This window comes from Engystomops pustulosus, chromosome 2 (assembly GCF_040894005.1).
Source record: "Engystomops pustulosus chromosome 2, aEngPut4.maternal, whole genome shotgun sequence".
Lineage (NCBI taxonomy): Eukaryota > Metazoa > Chordata > Amphibia > Anura > Leptodactylidae > Engystomops > Engystomops pustulosus.
Window position 1 is genome coordinate 71,364,078 of NC_092412.1, and position 16,706 is coordinate 71,380,783.

The 16,706-nt window shown below is 38.9% G+C and overlaps 1 protein-coding gene across 4 annotated transcripts in view; it reads left to right on the forward strand.

The window, feature by feature from the left end:
• ENOX1 (ecto-NOX disulfide-thiol exchanger 1) overlaps nt 1-16,706 on the forward strand; it is a 355,077-nt gene that overhangs the window by 274,493 nt on the left and 63,878 nt on the right. For all 4 annotated transcript variants that reach the window (XM_072135263.1, XM_072135265.1, XM_072135262.1 and 1 more), the window contains 3 exons: nt 619-825; nt 4,748-4,981; nt 10,529-10,741. In XM_072135263.1, the coding sequence (XP_071991364.1) occupies nt 619-825; nt 4,748-4,981; nt 10,529-10,741 (654 nt within the window). The remainder of the gene's footprint in view (nt 1-618; nt 826-4,747; nt 4,982-10,528; nt 10,742-16,706) is intronic.

Here is a 16,706-nt window from a genome sequence, read left to right on the forward strand (position 1 = left end):
AAACATAACATTTTCTTTACAAATATTATGTAGTATTTTTTATTTCTATAACGCCATCATATAATGCAGTGCTGTACAGGTTATGGGGTATATGTACAAATAAAATAAGACATAACAGGACAATAACATTGTCAGATGAAACAATAGGAGGTGTCTATGGCGGTCATTTATGGAAGCTTTTGCCAGATACATCGGGAGGGTCCGGCTTCCTGATGTATCCAGCGGAAGACTGACGTGGTGTACAGCTGCCTGCATTGCTTAAAATTGAACCCACTTATTCCTCCACGTCCAGTAAGCGTGGAGGTGTCACAAAGCAGGAAATGATCGCAATTACTGGCAGTTTGCAAGGAATTAAGATTATTTTAGGGCTTGTAAAGCAGAAAAAAATTCCAGGTTCATCTCCAAAGAACAGTGGGAACAAGGCTTTATTTGAACTTCATGATAACATCCAAAATTGTATATAAACGGACATGCTAGTCCTTATATGCAAATGCAGGCACATCACTTTATGCCTTTTTGGAAGAGACCCAAAATATGCAAATTACACCCCGTCTAGAGCACGCTGTCTTTCTCATGATTGTTGCACTTGAATGTAAAATTACATTCTTTGTTTTCTAGATTTGCCTCCACCTTCTACAAGAGAGCGGCCTCCAGGTTGTAAAACTGTATTTGTTGGAGGGTTACCAGAAAATTCCACTGAAGAGATTATCCAAGAAGTGTTTGAGCAATGTGGTGACATTACAGCGATTCGGAAAAGCAAGAAGAATTTCTGTCACATTCGATTTTCTGAAGAGTTCATGGTTGATAAAGCCATTTACTTATCTGGTACAGTATATTCTATTTATAGCAACTTTATGTTTTCCTCACACATTCAAGTGTGTACTTTTTAATTATCCTGAATTTTCATGTATGCTTATGGTGCCAGCCTGCCCTTCGCTTATTGTATGCATTGACAGTAAAATTTATGTTTCTCTAATATTTCACACAGAAGATTGTATCAATTTCTCCTTAAAGAAGACCTGTCACTGATAGAAAAATCACTATTTTAGTAAGCAGCTCCTAGCGTTATCTAAGATGCAGCAGTGTTACACTGCTAGCGTTAACATTACTGCAAAGTACAATATAAACGCCAAACCACGCTTAAAGTGGTGTGGCGTATTCATGAGGGGGCGGTCTGAGGCGCTGCCTCTTCCCCAGACCGCCTCTCCCACTCTATAGGCAAGCGGTGACTGCAGTGCTTCATGCAGCAATCACCGCCCTAGCCCCGTCCCGTCGTTTTTATTGTACTTCACAGCAGTGTTCGCTAGCGTAATACGAGGGTTCCCATAACGCTAGCAGTGTATCACTGTCACATCGGAGATAGCTCTAGGAGCTGCTTACTTTAGCTTTTAGTGATTTTTTTTTTATGGGTGACAGGTCCTCTTTAAGATCCGTATTTTAAACTGATTGCTGCAGTCTTCCTGTAGGAGGCTTCTGGTTGAATAATACAGCAGTTGCAGAGGGGAGGAGTCTTAGAATAGTTCGCTGTAGAGATCTTGTAGCACAGGATGTGAGGACACTTTTAATTGTCCTTAATAATATGTCATATAAATTGTAGGCAGAATAAGGAACCAAAACCACTGGGAAAAATATACCCATGAGCTCCTTCTGAATTTCTCTACAGTATCATAATCACACAAAAGACTACAATAAGAAATGCTTACTATTTGATGTTATTATGGACATTTGATTTATTTTTTTCCAAACATGGTCCTTTGACTAGTCCATCTCTTTCTAAAATGGATCCCATAACCCGTTTAATACAAATTCCCAATCTGCTTTTATAATTAACATTACTTATTCCAATCACCTTTTAAAAGTTGATAAAAGTAAACATGACTCATTATCATTATCTGCACACGGCTCTTAGAACTCTACTTCCTCCTTTGCCTTCTACTCCTACTGTGACTGTGGTAATCTTCTTATATCTGTTATCCAAGGTCTCCTACTTTCTAAAATGAACCTTTCAAAACCTTCTAATGAGCCTGAAAGGCTCTGGGGGCATAACCAGAGCCCCTCCAAGCTGCAACTTCACAGGCTGTTAGACTGTTTACCCTCCCCCTCTTCTGCTTCAGTGCTTCCCCTCTCCCTCTGCCTGATGTAATCTCACCGGAGAACAAGATTTTTCAGCATACAGTGGGAGAGGGAAGTGCTCTTTTACACTGTAATTTGCAGCAGGAGGGGCTCTGCTAATGCCCCCCAGAACCTGTCAGGACCATTGGCATAACAAGTGCCGGGGCCCACATAAGGTGTTGCATAAGGAATACATGGCGGTGAGGAGGCTGTATCTAATGAATGTATAGGTGGTGAGGAGGGCTTTGTACAAAATACCCATGAGGGGGCTTTTTGGTAAACTAGGAAATATTTTAGGAAACAGGAGACTGTTATAGTTTCTGAATTTTTAATGCTGCCATGTGAGTTCACTGCAAAGGGGCCCACTTAGGCTCTGTCGCCCCGGGGCCTACTGAAATCTGGAGTCAATCCTTTATGGAGGCCATAGATAAGAAATATAAGAAGATAACCATAGTCCACAGCCCGGATCTTTATCTGTAAAGAATGATATTTTATCTTCACACAAAAGAAAAATGAATTGTTTGAGGCCCCATTTAATGCCCAAAGTACAGTAAAATGCTTACAAACGCATCATGTGTAAGGAAAGTTGGCATGTGTGTTGTCTGTGGAGTAGCCTTGAAAGAAAATTGTATCTTTGCATAGGTTGAAAGCCCCAAATTTCTTAAGAATCCTGAATTGTTGGGTTGCTATGGAGACTACAAAAATGCAATTAGTAACCTATCGGCAAGTTTTACAGTTTCTAGAAGTGTTAGTGAGTTTGTTTGTGTTATCAAGCCTTGTGCAGTCTCATCTGATTCACTTATCAAGCTTAAGCATAGCCATCTCCTAGCCCTGCCAGCTGCCATCACACCGCCGTCACTGGGATGCCGCGAGGCTTGTCACTTGATTGAGCAGAGAATGTCTTGACAAATGTAAGGTTTGTTCCAAACCTATTGCTATGTTTTTAAGGCACCACATTGTAGAGACAAATTTGTTGTGTCCTTTTTACCTCTTGGGTCATGTTGGAGAATGCGTCTATTCCCTGTGGTACCTCACAGCTGTCTGTCTCGTTCCATAAAGAAAATAACAGGTCTGGCTGTAAAGGGTAATATTTGTTTATGCTGTGTCATTAAATATTGGAAAATCAGTTCTCATGGCCTTACAGCAACATTTTGTCTTTCGGTATTTATTTATATATTTGTGTTTTCCTTCCCAAGCAAACAATTTATTATATCACCGCAATAAAACATAAGTGTCATGTGGAAAGGTCAGTTGCCACAATAACTAAAAGCACAAATAACTGCATTGTGCGGAACAGCAGCGGTGAATGTGCTGCGGCATCATTCATGTTATACTCCCAGGATTCCATTACATTTAGTCTAAGCAAAATCCACACTATAGATGGTGAAGCTTTATCTAAAAGTATGCAAAGGGGAAAAACATTTTACCTACAGTCCGAAGAAGTGTGATATTTATTCTTGGCCATTACACAGTTAGTAATTTGCACTTTTTAGCAGTTTTCCGCCATGGAGGCTCTGTCTCTAATTCTCATTTGAGCTGTTGAGTGTACTTTAGATACTATGATGTCACTCCTTCACTCAGAAGCAACATGGAGAGCATTATAGATGAGTACTAAATAAAGTACTTGGGGAATCAAACGCTTTCTGTTTGCAACATTTAAAGGGATATGGTAGGACAATGTTTTTTTGGCTGATTATTGTACGATTTGTAAATTTGCAGTGATAAAATTGGAATGGCTGAAGAGGAGCGGTAGGTTTAGTTATCCCACTATCGGTTTGCTGCGTAAAATGTGGGTTAGGGAGGGTCAAGGGTTTTATTAAAGAGATTTGTTCAATTGCAGCAAATAATGGATATTGTTTGTGGAATGAAAAGTTATAAAAATTTCCCCTATACTAACAGTATGAATTCCTCACAGTTTTCTAGAACACTTACTGGTGACAGGAAGCGGTTTACTTCCTGTGGATAAACACTAGTCCCTGGTCGTGTGATGTCACACAGGTGCACTGCTTGTTATATCACAGAGAGTAATGAGAGCTGTGTGATATAACGAGCCGTGCACCTTTGTGCATCACATGACCACAAACCAGATTTTATGCACAGGCTGTAAACCACTTCCTGTCAGCAGTAAGAGTTCTAGAAAACTGTGAGGAATTGATACTGTTAGTATATTGAAAATTTTTTATAACTTTTCATTACACAAACAATATCCATTATTTTCTGAAAGTGGACAATCCCTTTAAGCTGAAGGGATTTAACAGCCAAAACTGAAATGTGATTACTGACTGGACTGTATGACCTCTTTGGGAAGGGTCCCTGGAACACTTGCCTGTGTCTCACTGATCTAAGATGGAGAGGTTATTCAAAACCCCCTACTAATGTATATCTGCAATTAAAGAAGGAAGTGGCCTCTTACCATACTATCATATGCACCACAGTATTTTACACTTTGGGCCACCATGCTTAACATCGGTCATTATGGAGGAAAATATCGGCAATGTTGTTAACTGTATCATCCAACATATTGTAACTAATATAACACATGGTAAATTTTCTGTTATTGACTGCGTGTTGAGATGTTGAATCCACTTTTGCGATCTCCTTACAATTATGTAATTGTGAAATTTGCTGTTTGAAGGTTACAGAATGAGACTAGGATCAAGTACAGATAAAAAGGACTCTGGTCGCTTACATGTGGATTTTGCCCAAGCAAGAGATGATTTTTATGAATGGGAATGCAAACAGAGAATGCTTGCAAGGGAAGAGCGTCATCGGCGCAAGCTAGAAGTAGACAAGCTCCGACCCCCATCACCGCCCACAATCATGCATTATTCTGAACATGAAGCCACAGTGCTTGCTGATAAACTAAAAGGTAAATGGATATAACCTGCTCATTAGTAAGGTTGGCGAATTGAATAAGAACCATTTCAACACATACATTATTCTTGTATCTTCTCTCTAAATCTTAAACTCTGTTTCTATATGATTTATCCCTGATGGAGCTTATTTATAGAAATTCCGTTTTCTCCAAAGACCCCACTGTATCCAGTTAAATATGCAGAATTGGTCACTATTTCCTATCTTGAATGTTTAAGCATATACACTGAATGAGATGTATTAATGTGTCATTAGACCAGTACAGAGTAGGACTAGACAGTTCTCTGCTGCTCCAGATTGATCTCTGTGTCTGATGCTGGATGATGTATCTGGTGCAGGATAAGACTGGTGAGTCCTACTTTACACCTATTAGTTGGCCTAGTTTGCTGCTCCAAAAAATAAAATTTTCTGGTGCACGGCTATTTCTTGCAAGGCCATGCATCTTTTTTGGACAAATCAGAAAGCTGCCTAAAGCCCTCAATAAATGTGGCACACAGCATTTCAGGTGCTAATTCTGGCTAAGAAAGCTTGATATAAAACTTCTCCCCCATTTGGCTCAGGATGTCTTGTCCCCCCGCTCATTGCTATTCAGCCCAAATCCCCTCACATCCTTCTTCTTTTCACCCTCCCACTAATGCCGTAGGGATCCACTAACAACATAGGCTTTGTAATCGTGACGTGCACATAGAACAGCGAGGCGGCTGGCTTCACTTCGCTCCCCTTCTTACTAGGCAGTGCAGAGGTACGCAAACGTGCTTCACAATTTGGGTACCTCCATACTGCCTAGTAAGACAGTGTTGCGAAGGGGCGCATGTGCAGAGTGCGGCGAGCGGCCTCGCGGCATGTCAGAATTACAAAGCCTGTGTTAGTGGGAGCCTACGTCATTATCGGGAGGGTAAATAGAAGAAGGATGTGGGAGCAGTTTAGGGCTGAATAGCAATGAGCTGGGAGACGAGCCTCTCATGGAATCAAACGAGCTGGCGCCCGTTAGCATTTTGAAAGTGCAACCCCTTGCCAGAGAGCCAAGTAAAGAAAGAGCATAATTCTAAAACTAAGCACTGAACAGAAAAGATAAAAGCGTGTTTGCTATGTATTGTTCAGTCTCTGTTGGAACCTATCACCACGGAAAAAGAGCCCTCTGATGATAGGTTCCTTTTTAAAGTTGAACATTATGAAACCAGGCCTCAGGTAAAAGCTCTGTAAGAGAAGTTACTAAAGATATGTATCTTCCTGTATAAGAGTACATTCACACGGCGTTCTTCCCACGGTGGCCGTGCGCTGGAGAGGAGATGGCCCTTGCCCCTCCTTTGGAAACAGCGGCGCATGGGCGTACACTCGGGAAAAGATCGAGCATGCTCTATCTTTTCCCGGTGTGCGACGTGTAACGGTGCCAAACATATGTGGCACCATACTGCTGCCGTGCCGCCATTGCCGTCTACGGGGGCGTATATGCGGCTGCAAATTTGCGGCCGCATATACATCCCCACAGACTGCCGTCTGAATGAGCCCTTAGTCTATACAGCAGACTCTGTGTGTAAATGAGTAAGCAGGACTCTTACTGTCTTTCCCAGGAGGCCTTTTATTCTGGATACTCAGGATTACTTGCTTTTTAATACAGCTCTAAAACACATGTATGTTACACAGCCCATTTTTATTACATTACATGGGTTACTTAAAAAACACACTGTAGATATTGCTTTTTTTTAAGATTATTATAGTATAGTTTTTCGTACATGAACTTTACTGTAGATGAGTTGAGGACTTGTCAACCTTGGCAATTAACTCCATATTCCTTTAGCTTTCCCCCAGCCTTCCCTTGCTATAGTTTCCCAAATCTTAACGTATTATATTATAAGCATTTCTTTCCTTGCCCTTAGCATCTCTTAACTTTCTTCTTTCCCTTGTGCTTTTATATTTGGAGAGCAATGTGCATGCCTCACAGAGTACATTTCACAAATAATAATTATAATATCTACTTTTAGTTTTGATTAATCTCAGTTGACTGGACAGCTTTCTTTAATCTTCGTTCTGCAGGGATGCCCTAGGAGCTTTTTAAGGTTATCTGTAGAATATCACTAGTCTCGTTATACAAATCTATAAACTTGGATTCAGTATATTAACAATTTAGGCTGCAAGAATTATCTCCTTTGGAAGTATTAAGTTTAGAATACACCCTGCAGCACAGTTATGTTATTTTTGTATCCCCCATGACATCACAGCTTTTACATTAGGACATCTCCCATACACCAATTGTTTGCATATATCCTGGGCCCGAACTGTATTTTATGTTAGTTTTAAAATCAAACAGTATATTATTTACTAGTAGTCTGTTTTTTGTTTGTTTTTTTGCAAGTAAATGTCCAGCATTAAAAGGGCCACTAACACGACCCTCAAAGGGTCATCCATGTCATACCTAAAAAATTGGAAAGGATGAGGTCCGCACTCGAAGGTAGTTTCTTCATTTATTCATGGAAACCAGCAGTTACAAATGTGGATAAAATGCCATGTCATACCTACCCTGGTAAAGTTTCCTTGTAGTTATCGCAACCAGCAAGTCACGTAAACCACCAGCAGCAGGAGTCTCTGTGATGTCCTGTTGTCTTCCAGAGGATGGAGAGGGCTGTGCACACCCCTTCATAATAACCACTTTCATATTGGTGGTTGCAGGGGCATGCAGATATCTTTTGCTTACTGTAATGGTGGCACAGCAATAGAAGCAGGAAGTGTCTATTTGCCAAGGTAGGGCTCCTTGCAAACGACTGCAAATGGCAGCCAGGAGCTGGTCGCAAAAACAGCAACTAGTTTATAGCTTCCATGGATGTCCATTGTGCACTTGCAGCCGGGAAGCCACAGTATGGGAGGTTGACCAGATCCTATACCTGCCTGCCTTTGTGGTGCAGCTGCTTATGGAGAGGAGAGGGTTGAGCACCACTCCTTCTCCAGCCTGCTTGTAGCTCACAGCACAGGTCTGCTCATGTGGACATGTGCGTGGAGCCTAAGAATGGTATAGGGGACCATATTAGCGTCCCCTACTTACCCTCGGAAAATGTAGTTTTAGATGCCATCCCCTTAAACAAGAATCTACAGATCTACCACAGGTAATGATTATTCATCTGTGGCAGAGCAAAGCCAAACACCACACTAGCCAATCGAGAACCACAATCTTAATGATATTCCAGAGCTGCATTCATAGTTCTGCAAGCTTTAGAGCTGAAATTGCCCAACATCAATTGCTAATCAATTGTATGTAAATATTTACGCCTTTACGTTTTATTGGACTGACAAAACCTACTCATCCTCACGTTTAATGTATAGCAATGCTATACTAAAAATGAGCTAAAACCTATGTTCTGCTTTTCCCTGATCATTCATTTCCCAATCTTGCCATCAGAAATGTTAAAGTTCCATTGCTTATCTTAATGTAATTCAGGTTCCTAGTTTAAGAAGGTTAGTGACTCCCTGAAGGAAGCTTTTGCTGGATTTTATAGCCCAAGTAAATTTCTAGAGAAAGAGTTGTCTCCTAGTTTTGGTTCAATTAATGCGGCGTCCCATGTATGTGCCAGAGAATGGAACAGCTGTGGATTCACATTATATAAGCCTATCATTCCAGGCATTCAGTGCTCAAGCCTTGTCATAAGAAAAAAGGCAAATACAAATATTTTCATCCTCATCAAACAGTGAACATTTTTAGTACATTTTTAAGCACTTTTTGAAAACAGACTTTAAATAGTGTTTTCATGAACATCCAAGGGACATTTCATCCCATCTCCCTCCTAAACCAAACTTTACATGTTTCATTCATCTTGTTCTTTAGCGTTTTTCTTTAAGTGAAAGAAAAAAAGATTTTCTCATCCCTCGTTTTTGCACTGTCCAACAATGTTGGAATTTAAATATGTTTCTGAATATCTTTCACTGAAATTGTTGTCCTTGGGAGTTGTTTTATTTATTTTCAACATGAAAAAAAATGTAAAAAAAAAACTATGTGAAAGAATGCCACACAGCATGAAGGAACGTTTTCTAGCATCGCAAATAATAAAATGTGCATCTTGTTCCCCTTGGAAGTGACAGGCATGATAACGTCATGATGGATTTTATTTCTTTATCTCTTTAAACATTTTTCTAATATACTATAGACTTTATTTAAATAAGAGTTTCAATATATAGGTAGATATGGAATATGGCGTACATCCCTTGTGGCGGTGAGCTGGTGAGGTATTTGGGGGGATTGTGGAGGGGAGGAGTCATCTTCGAAACTGAGACTTGGGCCAGTCAAGCTACCCCCCCCCATGTGGGACTCTCCACACGCTGCTGGCAGGGAGCCAGGTGATCAAGTTTTATAAAGAAGAGCGATAGTTTAGAATGCCAATAAAGACATTTTTGTAAATCAGCATGGTGGAGGCTATTGAAACTTGTCAACAAGTAAAAATTACCTCCCTGATGACAGGTTCCCTTTAACATACAGCTGAAAAGCATAAACACTCTACAACACTTAACAGGCAAGGCTATTGTCTTTAAGACTGCACTGAATATCCAGGAATGTGAAGATATCGGTGAAGTGAGAAATTTACAATTTTTACAAAGAATTGTATGAAGTATTTTTTGAGTTACAGCTGATAAATCAGGCTTGAAGGCTTATGTATTGATGTCTAGGACTTTACATTTCTAGTAGAAGGCATCAGTGCAGCTCCTGAATGGAGGAAATCTAGAACCCTCTGTAACCTTCATCTGTCTCTGATTATCTTTCTTACATTCATAACTCATGTAAGAACAATGCTCAGGGGTACAGCAGGCTTCTCCCAATGCGGCTGGGAGGTTTAAATTGTGTGCATATTATGTTTCTAATACATTGTATACATTTATCAAGACTGGCACTTTCCGTGACCTGATTTACACGGACAGGGAATGTCCAGACAAAATAAATAGTGTGGGGGGCTTGGTGTTACTCACCGGTCCCAATGTATTCGGCCAACTCCTTAGCTACGCAACTATAGGGAGATAGGTTTGGGACACCTTGTTATTTTCTCAATGAGATACTACTGTGTCTAATATGCCTCTTAGGTAGTGGTCTGTATGTAGCAATCTGTTAAGTTCCTCTGGGTTTTTTTTCTTGCCATGTTATCCTGCTGAATATTTTGTATTGTACCCAAATGACATGATGACTATAATTCTTGTTTTCATTCATTTATTTTTTTATTGCTGTATTTGTTGTACAAACTTACCGTAATTAAACGATTTTAAAAAAGGCCCTGCTTGACAGGTCTTACCATAATACTTTCGAAAAAGTACTTTGAGTTCCCAAAACTGAACCTGCACATAAACTTGCAACTTCAATCATGTATATGCCATATGGGTTCCCATAGAAGATAGCAAGTACTCTGTGATGCATAGTGTGGTAGTCTTCTGAAATGGGTCCTTTTGTGAAGGCTTAAACAATTACAGTTCATACAATTTGTGTTTTAAAGCAAGTCAAATATTATTTCACAGCTTTCTCCTCGACATGTAGATAAGATCAACACGATTCCTGTATCTCCTTTTCATTTAGATGACAACAAATTCTCGGACGCCATTTCAGTTCTCCTAACTTGGATAGAGAGAGGAGAAGTGAATAGAAGGACAGCAAATCAGTTCTACTCCATGGTCCAGTCAGCAAACAGTCATGTACGAAGGTTGATAAATGAGAAGGCAACACATGAGGAGAAGATAGAACAAGCTAAGGAAATCTATAAAACAGAGCTCCTTGGAATTCTTACTCAATGTAAGTACCTCTTGTTTGTTTTCTTATTTCTGGGGTAAGTAATTGTAATTAACTTGGGCCCACATCAAGATGGACGACAGAATCAAGGTAAGTCAATGTTTTTTTTCCGAGTCTCAACCAAGTGAATGACCTTTAGCAACATAGCTCAAATATTAGTGTACAGCGACTTTCTATAACATACTAAGCATATAACATACTTGGCATATAAATTCGCACAATACAAAACACCAGATAGAACCCCGTAGTCATAGGAAATCTTTTCACACAAATAGATGTTTTATGTAATTAAGAAAAATCACAAAATCTTTTTGACTTTTGGTCTTATATAAGTTAATCAAGAAAATAGATTGTTTTGGTAGGTTTGAAATGAAAAGCAACGTATGTAGTAAAAAGGTTACCCATGTTTCTGGTATGGATTATTTCCTAGTGAATTTTAGTAATTGTTTGCGTGCTGCCTCTAAAAATAAAGGTAAAGATCTTATGAACTACATTCACATGGCCTTGAACGTTCTAATAGCAGAGTTTTAATTTCCCTGCTGACGTTAGATCAATATAATAATGCTGTGAATGCAATTTCTGGAACAAGCTTTTAGATGCTTTGCTTTAACATTAATAAGGCTAAAAAGCATCTGACTGCTGGTATAAAGTAGTTGGAGGGCTGTATTGATTTATAAGTCTCTCTCTGAAGTGTCCGATATATATCACGTTGCAGTATCTCTCTATAGAAAATGCACTTGAGCATAACAACAAATTAGACTTGTGTTCATCAGCTAGTGGTGCTCTGTTATATGAGGCCTCTTACTTTTATACAATACAGTTTGTTTGAACTTTTATTCTGGAATTTGAATGTGACGATTTGGACACAACCACTTCATGGGAAAAGAATGACTTCTATTTTTAGTCCCAGAGAAGATGAGATGGAAAGATCTGAACCCTAACTTTTCTTTATGTAGAATTAATGCCAAAAGTATACACACAGTGCAAAATACCATGGCATGAAATAAAGAAAAGAACATAAAGTTATAGTTATGTTAGCAGCATCTGTGTATTGGAAGATAGGTGTCAGTGTAAAGTTCAATAACAGATGTTTAATGGCATAACAATATCATGAAGCTCAACGAGAAATGGACTTGGCTTCATTCCAGTAACTTGATGTCTGTGGGAAATTGGAATAATATATTCCAGCTGGATAATTTATGCAACTGCAGTTCTGCCATGTACTGCTAGTAGCATTCTAATATGTACGTATACTCCATCTACTGCCTTAGACGTTTTACAAAGGTTTGTGAAACTCCTATTTAGGTCATTGAGCAATATGAGGACAATTTTTAGGAGCATGTATGTGGACATATTTTAAGTTTTATATCTTTTTACATGTGAGCAACTATCCAGTGCCTCTACCATAAGGTAGTAATCGGTAGTGTTGCACTTGGCATATTACTTGCTACAAATTTTATCAATTATTATAGTTTAGTTTGCCTAGAAACTGCCTGTCCCTGATTATGACAGTGTACAAAAATCCTTGATCACACGATCTCAGTTCTGCATGTATCTAAGAGTTACACGCACTGAAACTGTTCAATTACAAAGAATGTAGACTCGTCATATGTGAGGTGATCAAATTTTGTTTGGGAATCACAGTTGCAGCATGACCATAACAGAAGTGATAAATGGCCAATTTCATCTTAAATTGATCCAATTGGTCAAAATTGGTGTGCAAACGACTTAAAGGATAGCCAGACACATCAATTTTTTCCCTAACCTTCTGATTGGTAGGGGAGCCACTGGTGGATCATGCTGGCGGAGATAGCCAAGTGCAGTACTTGACTACTTCCACCAGTGCCATTGTCATGGAATGGAGCAGCACAGCTCATGCTCAACTAAATACTGCAATTATTTTGGATAGAACTGACCTCACTCTTTTGATCCATGGGTGTTCCAGCACAGACTCCACCAATTGGCAAGTTATCTCCATCCTGTGGATAGAAAAAAAAAACTTGAGAGAAAAAAGTTAGTCATTTTCTCCAAAAGAATGCCGTATCCTTAGCACCATCTATTTAAGATGTTTTTTTTTTTTTTTAAAATAATTAATGATTTAGTAAATAGGCCCCTTAATACGTGTAAGGATGAAAGATACCCTTTTCATAGGCATTAGTAACACTTTTTATATTTTGTAAAGGACTTTAATTTGTAAACCCTTTTTCCTTTAGGGAATTGCCTATAATACTGGCTTTTTCTACTTGCTGTCTATAAGAGTCCATAAGTACAGGCACGAACCCTCAGATCCATGTCAAAACCCTGTGGTCTAGCCTACCAGTACTCTGAGCTTATAACTCTCCAAAACTGCTTTTGGGTTTTGGGTAACTATACTTAGTTATTTTATATGACCTGTTTAAAGGGGTATTCCGGGAATATGAACGTCTGATACAAAAACCCATGATGTTATGAATAAATTAATATAACAAAACTCAATGTCATTAGTCACAAAATGGAGCTTAAATAGTTTGATTTTATGATTCACAAAATTTTATGGCCTCTCTAAAGTATGCCGATTTATCACCAAGATGGCTGCCACTGGAAACTACAAGTCCCATGATCCTTTAGTTCTCAGTAACTACTGCTATCTCTTCTGCTCTGCTCCGAGTGATGATCTGTCAGGTTTTCTTGCTCTGTTGCCATAGTAATGATGTGTAACTGCCATCCCCAAAACACAGGTTATACTGGATGCACTGCAACTAACCAACTACAGCCAAACCTAGTGGTGATCACATGACCTGCCCAGGCAGGTGCAGGACATGTAATGTGGACATGTGACCAGCAGCCATCTTCTGTCCTGTGTCTGTTCCGCAAAGGACCAGGGAGAAGAAATTAACGGACTGATTAAAGGGCCAGTAGCGCATTAATTCTTTATTACAGTCTATGTCACCAGCATTTTTCTGCTAACGGGAGCAAAATTTTAAATAACTAATTACATATTGTTGTTTTTACATATATTAAGGACATAATTATGCTCCTTCCTGGAATACCCCTTTAAGGGTTGGAAGATTACCTTATAGAGATATTTTTCCCAATAGCTCTTAGTAGGGTACAGTTTACTTGTATGCATAGATAACATATTTAGCTTACTGATCTTAACACACCTTTAAATACTCATCTTGGCTTCTTACTAGAGGAAGCAAAGATTTGTGTACCTTTAATAAACCGACCTTTTCATGTATTTTAAGATCCCGAAAAGGTATTTTTTTATTAAATTAGCCGAGCAGTTTTACATCTTACAAAAGAGAAGTTGTGTCCCTAATAAATGTATTTTACTACTTTTACCCTGAGTTCACAATAGAAACTATGGATCCATGGGCTTTGTGCATAAGTGCAGCCCCGCAACCTTCTATAGACTTCTTAGTACAATGTCTTAAATGTGCTAAAAAGACTGGGGTGCAATTATGCGGTTATCTACTACCTGGGTAACCTGGTAATCTGGGGAACAATAGTCATTATTGGGTCTTGAGACCAATGGTCAAGAATAGATGTTATAAATGGTTTCAGTTTTAACTTTATAGCTCTCACAATGTGTGCACGATTCTGCCCATTTAGACTATAGCATTTAATTTTTCTAGCGTGATCAGAAAACTTTATTGTGATAAATTGTTATTGAAGAAATCAAAAGATACTATCAGCCACTTGACTAGAATAGTAGTTCCATAATTAAGCCAAAGGATGCTTCATCGTAATCCTAATGTTTGTTCTACGAGGAAATCTGATGAAAGGCAAGAAAATGAGGCGATATAAAAACTGACCTGAAACCATCAATCTCAAAGTCTTAAGAATTTGCATTAATACCAGAATCAAATTATTCATCTCAAAGTTTGCCTAGTCTGTTCTGGAAAATAATGTTTAGATATTTTGATCCTCACCCTGGAGACAGTCTGTTCTCTTCATTCTGAATTGTACTTTGAGGAAATGGAATTTACTTTCTGAAATTAAGTACTTCAATAAATATAAGGGTTATAACAAGAGGTCACTAACAGACCATGGCACAGTTTAAAAAAAGAACCAAAATTTAACAAAAAAATACATGAACAAAAAAATATTTAAGTATCAAAGGTAACAGGTTAGCTAAGGATGAATTGTACATCAACAATAAATTGGCGTAGATAGCTACCATCAAAATCCTTCAGGATAAACCAGGGGCACTTACTCATAGATCCAGGCACTGTGACTGTGGTAATTTTCTGATATTTAACGCTAACAAGCACTGCTGCGCTGTACACTATTCATTAGGGGGCGGTATTGGGGGAAGGTTTAGGGGCATGACAACCACGTGACGTGCAGCAGTCACCTTGGCCTTTGTAGAGGGTGGGGGAGAGGCAGCACCTTGGACCGCCCCCTCATGAATACGCCGGAGCGCTTTGAGAGAGCAGTCCAGCGTTTCTAGTGTACAGCGCAGCTGTGTTTGTTATTGGAGGTTTCTGATAACACTAGCATTGTAACACTTCTGCATTTGTTTTAGCACTAGGAGCTGCTTACTTGTGTAAGCAGCTCCTAGTGCCATTTTTGAGGGTGACAGGTCCTCTTTAAGAAAAACAAGTAGGGTGAGAGCCAAAAGAGAGAAAAAGAAGAAAGGGGTTTGGGGTCTTTCAATGGTTATTATGAATAAAAATGCAAAATGTGATACATAAAATTTGTAATATTTGATATTAAAAATAATGGTAGAATTTTTCACTTAATTCATCTACTCTTAGAGAGGGGCATATATTTCTTTTACTGGTGTGGGATACATTACCTGACCTCCTTCTTACGAAGCACAGTAGGGTTTTCTTGTAGACCTAGACTGGAATCTTGCAGTGACGCTGAAGAGAACAAATTTAAGTTAGTTCCATGATAGTTCCTGTCACCTTCCAAACCTCTTATTTCAACCTTGTACCAAAACAGCTAAAGATATGTGCACTCTAATCATAAGTTAAAGAAAGGCACCAGTTATATTCCCAATAGATAATGGTTGCTAATCTGGATATACTGTATTAAAGAGGGAGGTTCAGAATTGGCATGGTTTTATTAATATTTAGAACATGCACTTGAGTAGATTATGTTGACATGTAGAATTGTTGAAACTCTGGTACAGTATTTCCTGAGGAGATCAGTAAAGTTAAAGAGTAATTGTCCAAGTGAAAGTTGTAAGAGGTGATCAACTAAAATCTTTGCAGGTTTATCCTACCTTTGGGCCAAGCATTGAGTATTTCTCTTGATTTTATATTGAAATTTCTGGGCCAAAGCAGAATATCTTAAACGCCCCAAGATCCCAAGCCCCTTTCTTCTGCCAGTCCTTCTTACAGTAAAAATATAATTTTATTACATACGAAAGTGAGCTTATAGATTGACATTGATGTGCTCTTTTATATAAAAATTTCTATGAGCCTTAACGTGGAAAGCCCCTTCTTTGTCTCCCCAATTCACGCTTGGGTACACATGTTTCGGGGTGTTCACATGTTCCACCCATTGCAATTATTAGTTAGCCTGCCTTGGCGTGACTTAATAATTAATTGGAGACCAACTATTCCCTGTGTGGACTGACTAGTAATATCTACACATGGAGTTGTCCCCCAAGTATTGCAGACCAGTGTCACTAATGTATTTATTCTTGCACATGTTGCATCAATATCTTAAATTCTATCTGTGCCTGATAACATTTACAATTATATAAGCCAAGGTTATCACTTGGTCTTTTAAATACAGCAAATTGCTTTTTAAATGTATTAGCCCTGTAAAGGAATATGCAAATCCAGGCTGTTTCTGTTTCACAGAATGCTCATAAGTATCACTCAAGCAGAAGCTGATGACTTGAACTGCATATGACATAGAAATAAATTACAGAAATACATCATGTTTCAAGGGTCAAACACTGCTAAATTATTTGCTGTGTTTTAATCTCTTGCTTTGATAATGCTGTTAGGCAGTCTCCTAAACATGT